This window comes from Setaria viridis, chromosome 4 (assembly GCF_005286985.2).
Source record: "Setaria viridis chromosome 4, Setaria_viridis_v4.0, whole genome shotgun sequence".
Taxonomy (NCBI): Eukaryota; Viridiplantae; Streptophyta; class Magnoliopsida; order Poales; family Poaceae; genus Setaria; species Setaria viridis.
Window position 1 is genome coordinate 39,504,550 of NC_048266.2, and position 17,949 is coordinate 39,522,498.

General features: G+C 48.9%; 3 protein-coding genes across 3 annotated transcripts; all 3 read left to right on the forward strand.

Moving 5' to 3' along the window:
• Positions 1-1,299: 1,299 nt before the first annotated feature.
• LOC117851851 (expansin-like A4) lies at positions 1,300-3,091 on the forward strand. The gene is made up of 3 exons (XM_034733754.2): positions 1,300-1,947; positions 2,071-2,252; positions 2,413-3,091. Exons 1-3 carry the CDS (start codon positions 1,687-1,689, stop codon positions 2,834-2,836), a joined length of 867 nt encoding a protein of 288 aa, XP_034589645.1. The 5' UTR covers positions 1,300-1,686; the 3' UTR covers positions 2,837-3,091.
• A 1,374-nt stretch (positions 3,092-4,465) lies between these two features.
• On the forward strand, positions 4,466-7,273 carry LOC117853730 (NADH dehydrogenase [ubiquinone] 1 beta subcomplex subunit 2). The gene is made up of 4 exons (XM_034736016.2): positions 4,466-4,659; positions 5,934-5,979; positions 6,067-6,129; positions 7,035-7,273. Exons 1-4 carry the CDS (start codon positions 4,553-4,555, stop codon positions 7,062-7,064), a joined length of 246 nt encoding a protein of 81 aa, XP_034591907.1. The 5' UTR covers positions 4,466-4,552; the 3' UTR covers positions 7,065-7,273.
• Positions 7,274-16,207: 8,934 nt separating this feature from the next.
• On the forward strand, positions 16,208-17,949 carry LOC117853736 (uncharacterized). The gene has a single exon (XM_034736020.2). The coding sequence runs from the start codon at positions 16,412-16,414 to the stop codon at positions 17,420-17,422; it is 1,011 nt and encodes a 336-aa protein (XP_034591911.1). The 5' UTR covers positions 16,208-16,411; the 3' UTR covers positions 17,423-17,949.

Here is a 17,949-nt window from a genome sequence, read left to right on the forward strand (position 1 = left end):
TAGCTAGATAGTAAAAGATCGAGGGTCAATTTGGCAGGTTTTCGTTGGTTATTTAAATTTGGATCAAATCATCATTCCAGTGATATCGAGAGAGGGAAAACCGGTGGGACAGTTTGTATGATAGTTGTCGACGCAGCCGTGTGGAGAGATGGTCGCAGCATTATTTGTATTCATCGTCTGCTGGTGTTTGATTGATTGATTTTTATAATTAGCACATGGCAGGCAACTAGTAGTGTAATTAGTACATGGCAGGCACGTCGTGTTGAGCAGAGAACGTGAACTGCAGGGCATCAGAGGAGCACGTAGCAGAGATTAAGCGTGCAGTCCGGTCTTCTCTAGTGATTGATCAGAAACGAAACGATCGAAATCAAATGAAAATATGGAATGGCTGCTGAGATTTATCCGTAAACTTGATCCACAACTACGTGCACTTGCAGTATACAAGAATACTGTAAGTAGACATCTCTAAGCAAAGATAGTAGCCATGAAAAGAGAGAGAATCAATTTGGTTATTTAATTTGGACCAGATCAAATCATTCCAGTGATATCGAGGTAACCGTGTGGAGAGGCGGTCTTTAATTTGGAAGCATTATTTTATATTCGTCATCAGCTGGTGCGTGTTTGATTAATTAATATAAGTACTTATTAGAACATACTTCGTAATTAACTACTCCCCTCTGTTCGGTCGTTTTGGATTTTTTAGATTCATAGAGTTTGCTATAGACTTAGATATACCCTATGTCTAGATGCATAATAATATCTATGCATCTAAAAAAGTCAAAATGATCTATAGTTCAGAACGAAGAGAGTAATGAAGAAGCAAGACTATAGATAATTACATATGTGTTGTGTTCATGGCAGGCACGTCTTAGTGCTGATTAGTGGATTATCGCACAACAGCAGATGTAGATTTCTGCAGGTCCTAGTCGTAGTTGGGCAATTTTCATATATAGCCGTTTCAAGCAATGCGTTCGGATCAAGTGCTTGAACTCGTACAACATGATATCTTGCTTGGACGACGAGCGTGTGGCACTCCGCTTATACGAGAAGACCTGCTTCCACCTTAATGTTATCTTGTTTTATGTTTTACTTTGTGAGTCTGAGACTAATCTTTCATCATGTAACAACTATGTAATATTTAGACAAAACTTCTATTCTCCCCTTAAATGAAAGGCAGCGCTCCTGCCAAAGTTTTCGAAAAAAAAATATAGAGAGCCGTTTCAATTTGCGGTCTACTGCTCCGATCGATCGTCAGTGCCTGAAACCTTAATTAGTAGGCAAACAAAAAGGTGTGGAGGAGGAGAAGAAAGTGCGGAGCATGCATGCGTCGGCCCGGGCATACACTGCACCTGCATTGAGAGCCGAAAACTTGGAAAGATGGCACGGCGACAGGCACTTTGCTTCAACCCCATGTCCCCATCATCCATTCCGTCCACCCGTGAGCCTTGGACCCACTCGGCCACTCCACTCACGCGCCCGGGATATTCTGATTTCTTCCTTTCTTCCTCGTATTTTGATGGCAGGCGGGCATGTCGATCGACTGGAGTAGTTGATGCCCCCACGTTCCTGCTGAGTATGCCTATGCCGGCTGCCATAACTAAGCAGCCCGCCTTGCTGCTCCTTCGCTAGCCGTCCGTCTTATCCATCTAGCTACACATCCAGCAGTCGACGAGCTGCTGCGCCGCCATGGCGCTGCTGCTGCTTCTTCTCTTCACCATCAGCCAGTTCCTGCTTCCCGCGTCCTGCTCTCCGTCTTCCAAGAACAACAACTACTACTGCGACTGGTGCCCTCGTCACTCCACCGCCTCTCTCCTCCCTCCCGCCTCCGCCGACCTCGACGACTGTGAATACGGGGCTGCCATGGCTATGGACCTCAACGGAGGACACGCCGCCGCCGCGGGCGCCGAGTTCTTCCGCGACGGGGCCGGCTGCGGCGCCTGCTACCAGGTGCGTGAGGCGGTGAGGGTGACTGCAGTGCCGCGCACGATCGCTGTGGCTAGCTTCCCGTTACTGTTTGGTACGGGTCGTCGGGTCGTCGCTGACAACGACCGCGCCTCCGCGTGCTTGCAGTTGCGGTGCAGAGACCGGCGGGTTTGCGGCGACGGCGGCGTCAAGGTCGTCGTGACGGGCGCGGCCAACCGGACGGGGTTCCTGCTCGGCAGGGAGGCCTTCGCCGCGATGGCCAGGCCCGGCATGGCCGATCAACTCGCCGCCGCCTTGGACGACGACAATGTCCAGGTCTACTTCAGGAGGTAACTGATCGCACTTTTACAACTGCAAATATTTGATCAACATGTTGGATCGTACGCACTTCCTTTATAATTTTCTAAAATGGAAGATCCTGTGTCGTGTTCTTGCTTGCGCATTAACGGCTGCAGAGACTTGCAGCTCAAAATTCAACGTTTGGTGCAGGACACCTTGCGAGTACAAGAAGAATCTGACCGTCCAAGTGGAGGAGGGGAGCCGGAACCCGGGCCAGCTCGGCATCCGGTTCCTGTACCAGGGTGGGCAGACCGAGATCGCCGCCGTCGAGATCGCCGCGCAGCAGGCGAATTACCACACCCAGACGGCGTCGTCGTCGTGGCGGCCCATGGCGCGGCGGCTGCGCCGTGCGTGGCGCACCCCGCGCGCCCCGGCCGGCCCGCTGCGGCTCCGCCTCGTCGTCACGGCCGGCTTCGGCGGCAAGTGGCTGTTGGCCAAGGAGGCCGTGCTGCCGGCGGACTGGCGGCCTGGCCAGGCGTACGGCACGGGCCTCCGGGTCACCGACGTCGCCCTGCGCACCTGCGCCCGCTCCTGCCGCGCGCGCCCCCCTGGCGACGAGGAGCTCAGACGGTGACGACACGGCTGCGGTGGTGGTGGCAGGCCACCGAGATTACCTTGTACATATTTTTTAGTTAATTCTATTCATGATTCGCCGCCATTTTTTTCGGCCGTCAGCCAAAACAACACAATGTCATGGCTCTTGAAAGAGAGGAAAACAGAACACCTCTGCCCTGATCAAGCTAGGCTGCACGAACGGAGCGAAGGGGTGTTTAGATCCTTGAGTTAAACTAAAATTTAATTCTCATCACATCGAATCTTTGGAGGTTAATTATGAGGACTAAATATGAGTTAATTATAAAATTAATTACACAGATGAAGGCTAATTCGTGAGATGAATCTATTAAACCTAATTAATTCATGATTACCACATGTTTATTGTAGCATCACTATGGACTAAGGGGGTGTTTGGATCCTCTTTAGCCCCTGTCACATCGAATATTTGGACACTAATTAGGAGTATTAAACATAGGCTAATTACAAAACCAATTTCACAACCCCTAGGCTAAATCGCGAGACGAATCCATTAAGCCTAATTAGTCTATGATTTGACAATATGGTGCTACAGCAAATATTCGCTAATGATGGATTAATTAGGCTTAATGGATTCGTCTCGCGATTTAGCCTATGAGTTCTGCAATTAGTTTTGTAATTAGCTCATGTTTAGTCCTCCTAATTAGCATCCGAATATCCGATGTGACACGGACTAAACTTTAGCTCGAGGATCCAAACACCCCCTAAGTAGGTTTAATAGATTCGTCTCGCGAATTAGCCTCCATCTATGCAATTGAGTTTGTAGTTAGTCTATGTTTAATACTTCTAATTAGTATCTAAATATTTGATGTGATATGGACTAAATTTTAGTCAGGAATCAAACGGGCCCTAAGTATACATGCACTGCAACTGCAAGGATAGATGCTGCATGTGTTTCGTACTGACAAATATAATGTGCCGGCGATAGATCTCACAAAGGTTTCTCGGCTTTGGAAGGATGCACGAGATTCATTGCCACTGATAGCGCATCTATCTATCATGCACAATGTACAATGCAGGATAATGACAAAATGAAACATATTACTGATTCTTCGTTCCTCTCTTGGGGTTGGGGATCACATGAGCATGTTACTGCACTTGTCTCTTTCCAAGAAATCCAGTCAGCCATGGATGCATTCTCACCGACTGCACACGGTGCACCCGTGATCCTCCTGTCCGGCCTTTTGCGATCAGATCGTTGCTGTTGCTGTCCAATCTTGCCGCTGCCGTCTACTACAGTTAGTTCTACACGCATGTTTGCATTGCCATTGCACGACTCCTTTTCGAAAAATTAACCGTGGCAGTGCAAGACAGTAAAACTTTGAGCGACTTTTCCTACGTGAGCCTGCTGCTGTCCTGCTGAGTTATTTTCCTTCCATATAATCACCATTCCTCTTATTTCCACCCCTTTCTGACCGCAATAAAAATACTGGGCCTGGACTACCAATTGCCCGGAAGGCTCGCCGGAAAGAGCTAGGCCTGTTTAGCCCGTTCTAGGAACCTGTATGTATAATTGCTCTCGGCCCAAGAGAGTCTATCGGGGCCAAAATTTATACGGCCCAACAGCCCAGCAATCAGCGAAGCGAGACCAGTCGGAGCCGAGCCAGATCCAGACTGACTCGGCCTGCCCACCACACAGACAACAGACGAGGCGAGCACCAGGGCCTGCCGACGACCACTGACGAGGCGAGCACCGGCGATGGGCGGCGGCGGCGCGCACGGCGGCACCACCTACAAGGGCTACACCATCCCGCACAACAAGCGCTGGCACACCGTCGCCGGCAAGGGCCTCTGCGCCGTCATGTGGTACGCACGCTTCCCCTGTTCGCCCCCTTCCCTCCTCTCCACACCCCCCCGGATCCATCCATTTCCTTCGAATCCGGTAGCTTCCCCCCCGGATTCAAGGATGCCTGAATGCCGCCGGCGATGACTCCCTGCTTTCCGCAAGAGGAACGCCGCGGTGGGATTCGCCCTCGCGGGTGGGCCTCGGGTAGATCAGGAAACGTTGGGGACAATTTCTGACAGGTTGTTCGTGCGCGGATTGTGAGGGCCTTGGGATGGGGAAGGGGGTTAAACGCGGTGCGATCCGTCTGTTGCCCGCACCGGCGCAACTATAGGCTTACTCCGCGTAGCAAAAAACCGATTTGGGGACCTGGAAATGGAGGTGGGTGACTGCCTTTTATGTCATCTCGTTTCGTTAACACTGTCCACCGATTGCTGCATCTGGGAGCACGATTGCTGTTGTGATCATCGCTGACAACTTTGCTCGCCAAAACCATCGTTGTGCAATTACGTTCGAATCCGGATTTTCATGCTTTAGGCTCTTGGGTAAATTTGATGGGAACTTTCTAACAGCTCTCGTGTAGTCGTGTGGCTTTTATCTCCCAGCTGTTCTTCTTGCAAGAGTTTGGGATCGATGCTTCAGTTGTTGTTTCATCTTCACATCAAACAAGATTGATTCAAGTCATTTCATTGTGTTTATATCCCTTGTCGGTAGTCTGTTAAGCAAAACTTATTCTCAGGTTCAGGATTTATGTCTACCGAATGAAAATGCAGTTTCTGAACGTGTGGGAAGTTCAGTTTGAGAAGGATACTGTAGTTGACATTCATCTTTACTACCTTTGCATCTTTATTGATCTGAATTATCAGAGACCAAACAGAAACATGCTATGGAATTTTTTTACACTGTAACTAGAAATCAAGTACTAGTACAACGATCCCATTTGCAGCATCACGAATGTATTTTGAATCAAGTTACACACGAAGCCACAATTATGGCTTTGCAGAAATGTATGTTGCGTCATATTGAAGCCTGCAGTTCTGCTGTGCATGTCCTTCAGCCAGCTTTCCCCTTTCTGTGAGCATAGATTGATTAAACAGCTTGAAAGTTGTCTTTCTCTTATGGCTGGAGCTTGGTACTCTTAATGCTGTATTTTTTCCCCCTGGGTTTTTAAGAGTACAAGTATGATGAATCATCTCAGATATGTTTAGACTTCAGAGTTTAGACCCCAAACATTCTAACAGCATAATTTGGGCATATTTTCACAAGCCACAAGCATAACCAAATTTGCTGCTTGTAGGTTTTGGGTTTTCTACAGGGCTAAGCAGGACGGTGCTGCGCTCTTGGTAATATTCTATTTTATTTTCGTCAACTTCCGCTCTACACTGTATCTTGGCTTCTTGAATACAAGCTAAATAAGTGCAATCTTTCAGGGTTTGCGCCATCCTTGGGATGGGCATGATGATCACTCTCATGGTCATGGGCATGAACATGAGGTATTAGCATATGTTCCCCTGCCTTCACTTAGCAATATGCTTTAGCTCATTTTGTTAATAAATCTGAAAAAGGTGCTACTTATTGAGTACTCTGAATTTACAATCATTTGCAATGTTACATTTAATTGTTTTTATTTCTCTTCCCATCAGGTTTCTTTTCACAATTTTTTTGATGTATTATAGTTTTGAGAATTTGATAACCAGATAGATAGATGTTGCTGCATATCTAACCTTGTGACTGGTAGTGATAAAAACAGACGTATCATGTGCTGAGATTGCATAATCATTCTAATGTCATCACTATAGGGTGTTTTGACTGGTAAGGCTATCACTTCATGAACTGTAGCTTGTTTCATCTGGAGGTACCAACTAGTTGATATTTCTGCTTGTCAACAAATTCTTGATGAGCTTGTTAATTGGCTTAGTTCATTCTTCATTGTGTAAGCATGCTTTATTATTCCTTTTGACATGGACATGCAACACATGATGATCTAGCGTCGGTGGAGTGGGAATGATAATTCCCATAAACTGTCAGCAGTCTTTATTGGCTGTGTTGATCAGCTTAGTTTCATTCTCTGTTGTGTAAGCATGCTTGTTTTTCCTTTTGAAATGGACCTTCAATACATGATGGCTTTGCATTGGGGGAGTGCGACTGATAATTCCCTGATATTAATTGCCATCTTAATCTGCTGTTTTTGTTTACATCGTGCATGTTTGAGAATTTATACTTTCTAGCAGTGAACTGATTTATACTGTTCAAGTAATTGAATCCAAAACTGGGAAAAACATAGTCATTTGCTCACAATGGGTCTGCTGCATTGGTCTTATTTAGAGGAAAATATGGAAGAATCGATAGTCTTTTTTGGCTCACTGGGAACTCAACGACTTCTTATTTTTTCGTGCAGGCATCGTCATCTTCGTCGTCTTCTCATTAAGTTGACAACTCCTTGTGGCTGATGGTGACTCAATGTTCCAACTGAAGTTTCAGTTAATAAATTCTACCGCCCTGCATGGGACAAATGTTGTTTGCGAGTTGTTTAGCACAAAACTGGTTTCTGACGATTGTGCTCATGTATTTGGTTTCAAGCTTCAGTTGATATGTTGTGGGAAAGAATTCAATGTATGCTGCTGTTCCTTTTGATCAGTACTTGTCGCGCTCCTTGCTCTGCTCTCTGTCGCCTATAAGAAAACACCATTGGACTCACTTTCACTGCCCGTGATATGTATTTCATGGGCTTAATAGCAGCTCAATCGAGAAGAGGAATGGCGAGTCATGGTGTTGTTTTGTTTGGTTGATGTTGGGCGACATTTCGTCGTGAAGGTCCGTGTTTGTATTCTTTTGCTTCAAGCTACGGGACCTATAGGCATTTAGCGCCATTTTGCTTCAAAGGACGATGGCATGGTTGAGATGGAGTTTTAACGTGTGACATGCCATCAGATCTGGGAGCATACCTGCCGCCGCCTAGTTGCTCGTGTTAACTTAAAATTCAGGTAGGACAAGCTCACCTGCGGTAACGTTGCACCAACAAAATATACCGTGGATTTTCTTGGTGCTCATCTCGTTCCGCCGGTTAAAAGTGTGTGTGATTTTATAGGTGATTGCGGGGCTGTCCAAGAGAAGAGGCCCTCTGCCGCGGAAGAGGCAGGATGAGTGCTCACTGCTCAGAGGTCAGAGCTGACGACTAGGTTGGTCCCCTGCACCGAGCGCCGCCCAATACCCTAGGAATGGAGCACTGCGCTTGAGCCGTCCACCGGCGGGGCCATCCTGAGCCCCGACCATCGGCACCGCTTCGCTTCCCTTCGCATTGGGAGGAAGAGGCCGCGTACGGAGGCGCAGCGGGTGACGAGGCCGACAGGGGAAGGGCTGAAGGAGGAGGGCTGGGCAGGACCATCTGCCGCCGCGCCGACACGGGCATGGCCGGCGGCGAACGGGCGGAGGCCATCATAGAGTGCTCCGAGTCCGAACCGTGAAGCACATCCGTGCGTGCGGTACGGACCTCCTGCTCTTCTCTGAAAATGTGTGAAATGCAATGCATGCTTGCATCCCGTTGCTGTTCATTTCTGCATCACTGTCACTACCTGGTAATCATACGATTACATATCTGCACGACCTTAAATATGAAGGAAGAACATATACTCCGGCTGCTCAACACCCATGGAATGGAGCAGCCATCGGCTCCAGCAATCCACCGGTGAGAAGTAGTGTCGCCACGCCGCCCCGCTTCGTCACAGCCCTCACGGGGAAAACGAGGGCGCGTACGGAGGCGCAGCGGGTGATGAGGCCGGACATGAGAAAGGGGTGTTGGAGGAGGAGGAGGAGGATGTCAGGTCGTCCAAACGCCGTGACGAGATGGTCGCCGCCGCGGCCGCCGGACGGGAAGGAGAAGGGCCGATTCACAAGCCATGAAAAAACTCAGGAGCCAAATTACATAAAACCCCCTAAAATGGATCGCGATCAATAATCGCGATCCAAATATTTACATAAAACCCCCTAATTTGGATCGCGGCGCGATCCAAATCAGGAGATTTTATGTAAAAGTTTGGATCGTGATCCAAATGAGGGTGTTTTCTGAAAAATGTGTTGGCCGCGGTTGAGACGAGACGGAGGCGGCGGCGGCGGCGGCGGCGGCGGCCGATGCGCAGCGCAAAGAACGGCGTCCGCGCCGACGTGCCCATCGATTCCGCCCCGCCGCGCGACGGCGATTCCGCGCCGGGTTGGAGGTTATCCGATCCGGAGGGAGGTGAGGCGTCAGGGAAGTCGGATGGCAGTGAAGCACTGAAGCTGCGACGCCACGGCATGGCGGCGGCGGAGGCGGTCAGCTAGTCCGATGAGGTCCTCCCGGTCATCAAGCACGTCCGTGAAGGACCAAAACAGGGGAAGACCACAGGTGACTGCCTTTTATCTCATCTCGTTTCGTTGAGACTGTCCACTGATTGCTGCATCCGGAAGATGCTGATCATCGCTGGCAACCGTGCTTATCAAAACCATCACAGCGCACTTAGTGAGGTCGAATCCGGCTTTTCTTGCTTTAGGCTCTTCGGTAATTTGATGCAAACTTTCTAACAAGAGTTTGGGAGGAAGCTTCAACTGTTGTTTCATCTTCACATCAAACAAGACGATCCCAAGTCATTTCATCGTTTTTACATCCTTAGTCAGTAGTCAGTTAAACAAAATGTATTCCCATGTTCAGGATTATGTCTACAGAGGGAGGATACAACAATTAGTTTTTGAGCATGTGTGAAGTTATGAATTTTGAAAAGGCTACTGTAGTTGACATTTGCAACTTTATTGACCTGACTTATCAGAAACCAAATAGAAACATGCTGTGAAATTTTTGCCCTTGTTAACACATTAATTAGCTAAGCAAGTACTAGTACTTGAACCATCCCATTTCCAGCACCACACACGTATTTTGTATCAAGTTACACAGAGAAGCCATGATTTCATAAAACATGGTCCGCAGAAATGTATGTGGCATGATACCGAACCCTTCAGTTTTGCTGTTCATGTCCTTCTTCAGCCAGCTTTGCCCTTTCTGTGAGCATAGATTCATTAAACAGCTTCAAAGTTGTCTTGCTTTTATGGTTGGAGTTTGGTATTCTTAATGCTGTATTTTATTTTCTGAATTTAAAGAGTACACAAGTATGATGAATTATCTCAGATATCTTTAGACATCAGAGGTTATACCCCAAATATTCTAGCATCATAATTTGGCCATATTTTCACACGTCACAACTCACGAGCATAACCAAGTTTGCTGTCTGTAGGTGTTGGGTTTTCTACAGAGCTAAGCAGGACGGTGCTGTGCTCTTGGTAATAGTCTATTTTATTTTGTCAATTCCCCCTCTACACTGTATCTTGGTTTCTTGAATACAAGCTAAGTAATTGCAATTCTTTCAGGGTTTGCGCCATCCTTGGGATGTGCATGATGGTCACTCACATAGTCATGGGCATGAACATGAGATATTAGCATCTGATCCCTTGTCTCCACTTTAGCTCCTTTTGTTAATGAATCTGAAAAAGGTGCTGTTGATTGATTACATGAATTCCCAATAATTTTAAATGTTACATTTGATGGTTTTTATTTCTCCTGACATCATATTTCTTTTCATAACGTTTTGATGCATTATACTATGTTGCCGCGTATCTAACTTTGTCACTGGTAGTGAGAAAAAAACACACCTATCATGTGCTGGGATTTCATAATCATTTTCATGTCATCATTATATATAGGGTGTCTTAACTGGTAAGGTTCTCACTTCATGAAATGTAGTGTGTTTCATTTAGAGGTACCAACTGGTTGATATTTTCCACTTGTCAACTAATTCTTTTTGCGGTAGTTGATTAGCTTAGTTCATTCTTCATTGTGTAAACATTCTTTGTTATTCCTTTTTGAAATGGACCTGCAATACCTGATCTTGCAGTGGAGTGTGGCTCTTAATTCCCAGCTGTCTATATGTACTGTTTTTGCTCACATCAGGCGTGTTTGAGTTATACTTTCTAGCACCGATGTATACAGTGGGTCTACTATGCTGGTCTGATTAAAGAAAAAGAAGAACGAAGCAAATGTCATTCTGTTCAGGCATCGTCGCCTTCTCATTAAGTTCACTACTACTTGCAGCTGACGGTGATTCAATGCTTGGCATGTTCCAATTCCAACCAAAGTTTCAGTTAACAAATTCTGCCACCCTGCATGTTGTTTGCGAGTTGTTTAGCACAAACTGGCTTCCTGACGACTGTGCTTATGTATTTGATTTCAAGCTTCAGTTGATAACCTGATCTATGTTGTGGGAAAGAATCCGGTGCTTGTTGCTGTTCCTTGTGATCAGTACTTGTTTGTCGCCTATAAGAAAACACAATCAGCTTCATCTTTTTGTGCCCATAGCGTGTACTCTGTAGGCTTAATAGCAGCTCAAATCGAGAAGAGGAATGGCAAGTCATGACGTTTCTTTTTTGGTCATGAAGCCAGGTCCGTGTTTTGGCATTCAGATGCAAATTGCATTCAGGCAGTGTGCCGACAAGATGAGCAGATGAGCCCTGGCCAACGCCCAAGAGCAGCCATGACGACTCGACGAGGTCCCCTGCACCCGCCGCCGCCACTACCCGAGAATGGAGTGCTTGAGTCATCCGCCGGCGGCCCAACCCGAACCCCGCCGCAACGAAACGTGTTGGCCGCGGGTCGAAACGAGACGGAGGTGGTGGCGGCGGCGGCCATGGACACCCGGGCGACGCGCAGCGCAGGGAGCGGCGGCCGCGCCGATGGATTGCGCCCCGCGCGCGCGACGGTGATTTCCGCACTGGTTGGAGGTTATCCTATCCGGAGGGAGGTGAGGCGTCAGGGAAAGCGATGGCAGTGGCAGTGAAGAACTGAAACTGCGACGCGACGGCATGGCGGCGGCGGAGGTGTCAGCTGTCCGATGAGGTCCCTCCCGGCCATCAATTCACAAGTCTGTCCACGTACCGATTGCTGCACCGGAAGATGCTGATTGAGCATGGGCAAATCTGCATGCACTACCAACGTACACTAGCTAGTGCTTGTTTAATTCGAAATTCAGATGAAATGCAAACGCTGGCATGCCAAGTTGATGGGCGTGGATGTCTCTTGTCAACGATGGAGCAGCTTGTTGCAGGATTGTAATTGCAGAGGCGGTGCACGCGTATCCATCCAATCCACCCTGCATCGTCCACTTGGCACGCGCGGTGCTGACTGGCCGATCGCTCATCAAGAAGCTAGCTAGCTGCCCGCGTGCGTGCATGGCTGCAATCGAGGTCTCGAGTCGATCTCCATACTACTCCGCCCATGGCCAGCTGTGAAATGCATGCATCATGTACAGTTGTACACTGGCATTCTCGAAAAAAGAAAAGCGGCGTGTAGTAGGCTGACATGCAAACAGGTTTTGCATTATTGGCCTCGCACTGGCAGTATTAGTGACACAAGGCCAAGACTTTGGAATTTGGTAGTACAACACATCTCCAATGGTATAAGTTGATGCGAGTCCTATGTAAACTAGCTCTTCACTCCATGTAGTCTTATACTTATTGCACTGTTTAACTAATAAAAAAATTGATTGAGCTAGCTCTAAGCTAAACCATTGAAGACGTCTTGAGATCGCCGGATCGACCATATCTCGATGCATGATGCATGGCGGCTGCGCGGGACGATCAGAGAAACATGGTCGTAGCTGATCCATGACCACGTTGGAAGCTGGCGTATCGGTATCGATCGTCCTCTGCTACCGAGTGATTCAGAATGCAATCTGCACCACCCGACTGATTGACTGACAATTCTAGGTAGCAGTTGCTTGTTTAATCTGAGATTCAGATGGGCCGGGCCTGGCCGCGCGCGTGCCAAGTATAACGCATTGCTTGGTGGTGCACGCATATCCATAGATCCACTTGGCGGCAGTGCTGGCTGGCCGATCGACGGCCTCCCTCCGTGCATACGCTGCTGCTGCTGCAGTCGAGGTCGAGGCCAGGCCAGCATGCTGTACCACTCCGATCGATCCAGCTGTGCTCGCTGGTCGCTGCCTCGCTCGCGATCCTGATGGATCCTCGATCCGTGCAAAAAAGTTGGGCTGGCATGCAGTTTTTGGGAAAAATGGGCTGGCATGCAGTGCCACAAGCAAGGCCACGGAACTGAACTTGCTGGCAGTGATTGAAGGTGAATGGCTGAATGCATCCCGATCGATCGTCTAACTGATGCTGATCGATCCCTGAGGCCTGGCGCCACCATCAGAAGCAAGCGGCATGGTTGGTGCAGGCTGCAGCGGCGAATCTGGAACTGGAAATAAACGGCCGGCCATGGCGCCAACCTAGCGAGCAGTGGTCCCTACTACACCTAGCTAGCTAGCTTCCCTGCTGGTGCCACCTGCTGCATCCAACTGCATATCCCAGCAGCGAGCTGCCAACGTACTACAAGTACGTACGACTCAAGGTAAGGTATATACTCTGCTGCAACTGCAACTATAATGTATGCAATGATATGCTGCCAGCCGCCTCAGTTAGCTGCTGTGTACGGTGGCGTGGAGATCGGATCGGTCGGAGGTGGACGACGAGTCGACGACAACCCGCACGAGGGGCTGGGGGACCGGCCGGGAATCTCTGTTACTAGTTTATACTACTGTAGTTTATAAACAAACAAACTGGACGGAGCCTTCATCTTCATGCATGTCGCCTCATCTGGTTGTGTCTCCCAGTCGATGCGTGCTCCAGTTGATGCCTACGCTACGCATGCATCCGCCCTTAAAAATCATCATGGGCACCCACATCTACACACATATACTACATGCTAGCTACACCTTGCTCTGCTTATCTGTCAACTGTTATCGTCTTGCAATAATGCTACCATATAGCTGCTGTTTTCTTTAATTGTATATGTTCATAATATCTTAGTGCGTCCAATTTGTTCATGATCCACGCAGCTAAAGTGTAGCCAGCTAAAATATAAAGATTTCTTTAGCTAGCTAAAGTTTAGCCTTTAGCTGGGTAGCCACCCTTCATTTAATTTGGAGGAACAAGTAAGGGCATTTTAGTCTTTTAGCCCGTTCAGCTGGGTTCGACAAGCTAAAGGATAGTTGCCATCCAATTAGCTATTTTGTTAAGTGAGCCAATCAACCTCATTAACATGTAATGATTTTGGTAAGGCGAGCATCAGCTCGCCTCCCCTATATATGTCTGTCATAGCTAGCTATAGCCCGTAAAATTCTGCTATACCTAAAACCAAGCATGCGCGTATGAATTCATCATCTTGAAATGGTAATGGTAGATTTTAGGGGGACATAGGGCTCATACGTCGTGTATCCAATGGTGGATGATAGACGGACATACAATGAAAAAGGTACGGTAAACCATCGCTGACAACGAAAAGACACAAAAGTTGGCGAGAGGGTACACACGCTCTTGCACTGGTGTTGGACCCCGGACCTCCATGCCATAGCACACGAAGCCAAGCGAAACGAGTTATGTTCCATGCATGTATCCTGAAACAACTGGTGATGGAGGGAGTAGCTCACAGTCAGATTGCTGATAGTGGAAATAGTATCTTCAACGACAAGGAATGCGGGCAAAGCTATTGTGATGAGGAAGGACACGGGAGTGAAACAGGTGAGGCTGCTTTAAAAACGTTCAACTAGGTAGTGGAGTACATAGTATAGCGCACCCAGTTGGAGCGTTGTCGTTGCGTCCGTACATGTCCGAGAGATCGATCCGAGATGATCGAGGAGCTGGCCTTCTGGGCGGCGGCATATGGAAATGCGGATGCAAATGCAAATGCAAATGCAGGAGGAGGTAGCTAGCACGAAGCACGAGCGAAGCATCTGCCCACCCGCCGAGAAGTTGCCAACCTCCCCTCGCTCCAGCGCCTGTCTTCCTTGCCTCGCGGATCCTGTCTGATCTCTCCACAAAACCACACCAATGATCCAGCCATGAATTGTTAAACATCGTCTTACTACCACTAATCAGCGATCAATGATATGATGGGTGATCCCCTTGCAAATCCACACGCACGCACTCGCCAAACACAAAGCTTGCAGCCGCACCAGCTGAATTCAATTTAATTATATCCAGTGCATGCCCTAGTGATCTAGTAGTAATATATACTAGCTAATGCATATGATTAGCACACTAGCTAGCTATTGCACAGATCGATCGATCGGTTAAGCAGAGATGTCTTAAACTAACCACCACCACCCTTTAGTTTGGATCGTGAGACGACAGGTCGATGTCTACTGGCAAAGCTAGAGCTCGAGGTAGCCCTAACGTTTATGAAGCGCCAAACTTGCAGCCTTGAGATCTGGACGCGTCGTAGCAAGTAAGCCTGCCGCCCATCTCGGATCATGTCGCCATGGCACCCCTGCAACGCAACGGCGCATGCGGCGCGCGAGCCCAACACCATCTCGTGTCCTGCTGTGCCCCGCCACCCTGCTGCCTCTTCCTTTGCAAGCGCCAAGGGTCAAATACTACAATATTACTGGGCTGGCTACCTTGTTGCTGCCTGTGCCTTTTCCTGCCTGTGCCTTTTCCTGCCTGTGCCTGATGCCTATTGCCTTCTGCTCTGCACCTAATTTTGGTTCCAATTTTGGAGTCATGACCTCCATGGCTCCCTCCATGGGTGAAAACGGCATCAATTAAATCACAAATAGTTAGGCAAGGTATGCAGAACAGGGATGACATAGACTTCATTTGGTAGAGGAAGGTTTATTTGAATCCATCGGACGTCAAAAGATTAATTAGCTCATTTTTTGTTAGAAGAGAGAGAAAAAAAAGAGTACAAAGAAAAAACAGACACCACTTTGGAGACACCATTCAGGTTGTGGCATCTGACAAGCCCAGGGTAAGGCACGAGCTGCAAAAATTGTTGAGTTGCAATTTTGGTTGACAACGGGCAGGACATGTGAGTTGACTTTAACCTTTTGCTTCTCGCAAGTCAAAAGCAAAAAAAAACTGAAACAAACATGTCTTACTCCCTCCGTTCCAAATTACAGGTCATCTTAGCATTTCTAGATTAGTTTTTACTATGTTAGCATAGTATAGTAAACGATATGAATCTAGAAATACTAAAACGAAATATAATCTATTGTTATCATGCTGTCATGACAAAACAGTGTCTAGTAGCAGGGTAAATAGTTGTGTCGTCAGGGAGGTAGGGAGGCAAATATATATTTCCTTCCGCACTTTCCGAGCCATCGTCCTCAAATCAGAATATCATAGCAAGTGCACATATAATATTTTTAATTTCAAAATCTACATTTTATGAATAGTCATAGCGAAATAAACGTGGACGAAAGGAGTGCCTGATTTTAGTTCCTTCCACGAAGCTTGGTTGGTACTTGGTAGTAGTATTAGTTAGTTTTCAGGAACATTGTCCTTAATCTTGCATTGCCAAGTTGGCTCGTCTCCGATCTTAATGTTCAACATTTATTTTCTATATAAGGAACAGACAGAGATCGATTTTATTCAGAATTCGGAGATAAATAATACAGAGAAAGTGCTCGAGACAAGTTTTAAAATATGGAGTAGCTGCTGGCCTACTGTCACTCGCTGAACTCGTTCCATGTATGGCGGATCTGCAGCCTGATTTCATTCAGACGATCTGAAATCAGAGAAATACGTAGAAATCAGAGAACGGAAGCCAAGAATGATCCCTCCACACCGTGGCTGCTGCACGCCAGCCACTTGTCAAGTCTGACAACGGCGTGCTCCTGCTGCAAACGCTCAGGTTACAGCGCGTCTACGCTCCACTCGTTTTCAACTGCAGAGCACACATGGCCCCTCCCGCTAGACATGCCAACCAACTCCCCGCCGACGCCATCGATCGAGAGCTACCAGTTGATCGACCTGCATGCTCACCGTGCGCATCCTCGGCGTCTTTATAAACCCTCATCAACGCGCCGCACACGCACAGACACAGACAACAACTCCGGCATGGCGCCCAGCTTCGCTCGCTCCATCTCCTTCCCCCTGAGCCCGTCGAGGTCGTCGTCGTCCAAGCCTGCCCGCATGGCGTCCGCCTACCACGCCCGGTCCGTGAGCCTGCCCTGCCGCTCCCACCCCATCCTCGCGCACCTCCACACCCACATCCGCGCCGTGCGCGCCTGGGCGCAGGACGCCGCCGCCGCCTCCGCCGCCCAGGGCCTCGCGCACGTCGACGCACTCCACGCCGCGCTCGGCGACCTCCTCGACCTCCCCGAGGCGCAGGCCGCGCTCTCCGCCGGCGCCAGCCACGACCGACTCCTCGACGCCTTCCTCCGCCTCGCCGACGCGCACGGCAGCTTCCAGGAGGCCCTCGTCGACCTCAAGCGCGACGTCGCCGAGGCCCTCGCCGCCATCCGCCGCCACGACGGCGCGCGCCTCGCCTCCGCGCTCAGGTCGCAGCGCAGGGTCGGCAAGGAGCTCGCACGCCTCGCCGCCACCGCCAAGGACGGCGCCGCCAGGCCCTCGCGCCTCGGCCTCGGCCTCGGTCTCGGTGGCAGCAGCGCCGCGGAGGTCGAGGTGGCCGGGCTGCTGGCCGAGGCCGCCGCAGCCACGGCGTCCGCGTCGGCCGCTCTGTTCAACACCGTGGCGGCAATGTCGGCCTCGGCCTCGGCCGCGGCGTGCTCCTGCAAGAGGACGGCGGCGCTCATGTGCCTGATCAAGAAGGTGCCGGAGGAAGAGAAGGAGACCATGGCGCTGATGGAGAGGCTGGAGGAGCTGGAGGAGTGCATTGACGACCTGGAGAGCGGCAGCGACAAGGTGTTCAGGAGCCTCGTCCAGACAAGGGTTGCGCTGCTCAACGTCCACACCAACATCTTCTAGCTGCGTCCAATCCAATCTCTCCAACTCCAAGCAAAGTCACAACATCTGTTCACCTAGTTAATTATTTAGCAGCCGGAAATTAAGACGAGTGTAACTGTAACTCTGTAAATACCCGAGGTTTTTGTGCAGTTACGTTTGTGTTTCTGGCTGCATATGTACGTAGTATGTGTCTGCGTTCTGATGAAATCTTGTGACATGTAAAGGCCATCTGCAAACCATACGCAAGACCGTACCTATTTTTACTTCGGATTTTGCCGAGGTTTAACTAAGAGTGTGTGTTGTTTGTGATAAGTGGTTTGTAGCCTGAGTGCGTTGTTCAGTGCACGTCTCATCTTCGGAACAAAAAGTGTCTAATTACTAAGGTAGTGTTTGGTTTCTAGGGTCGAAATGGCTTGGGTTGGAGCCAACCCACTTCGATCCATGTTTGGTTGGAGAGGGTGGGGGTTGGATCCAACCCAGTAGAGAAATATTCCTCATAGATCCGGGTTCATCCGATCCCTAAAAAAAGAAGGAATCACCCCGACCCA

What these genes read in the sequence shown, in the direction of transcription:
- LOC117851851 (XM_034733754.2), top strand. Translation starts at nt 1,687, where the DNA reads ATGGCGCTGCTGCTGCTTCTTCTCTTCACCATCAGCCAGTTCCTGCTT. An exon ending in GCTGCGGCGCCTGCTACCAG is followed by an intron (nt 1,948 to 2,070) that starts GTGCGTGAGGCG and finishes GCGTGCTTGCAG; the next exon opens with TTGCGGTGCAGAGACCGGCG. An exon ending in GTCCAGGTCTACTTCAGGAG is followed by an intron (nt 2,253 to 2,412) that starts GTAACTGATCGC and finishes CGTTTGGTGCAG; the next exon opens with GACACCTTGCGAGTACAAGA.
- LOC117853730 (XM_034736016.2), top strand. Translation starts at nt 4,553, where the DNA reads ATGGGCGGCGGCGGCGCGCACGGCGGCACCACCTACAAGGGCTACACC. An exon ending in AGGACGGTGCTGCGCTCTTG is followed by an intron (nt 5,980 to 6,066) that starts GTAATATTCTAT and finishes GCAATCTTTCAG; the next exon opens with GGTTTGCGCCATCCTTGGGA. An exon ending in GTCATGGGCATGAACATGAG is followed by an intron (nt 6,130 to 7,034) that starts GTATTAGCATAT and finishes TTTTTCGTGCAG; the next exon opens with GCATCGTCATCTTCGTCGTC.
- LOC117853736 (XM_034736020.2), top strand. Translation starts at nt 16,412, where the DNA reads ATGCCAACCAACTCCCCGCCGACGCCATCGATCGAGAGCTACCAGTTG.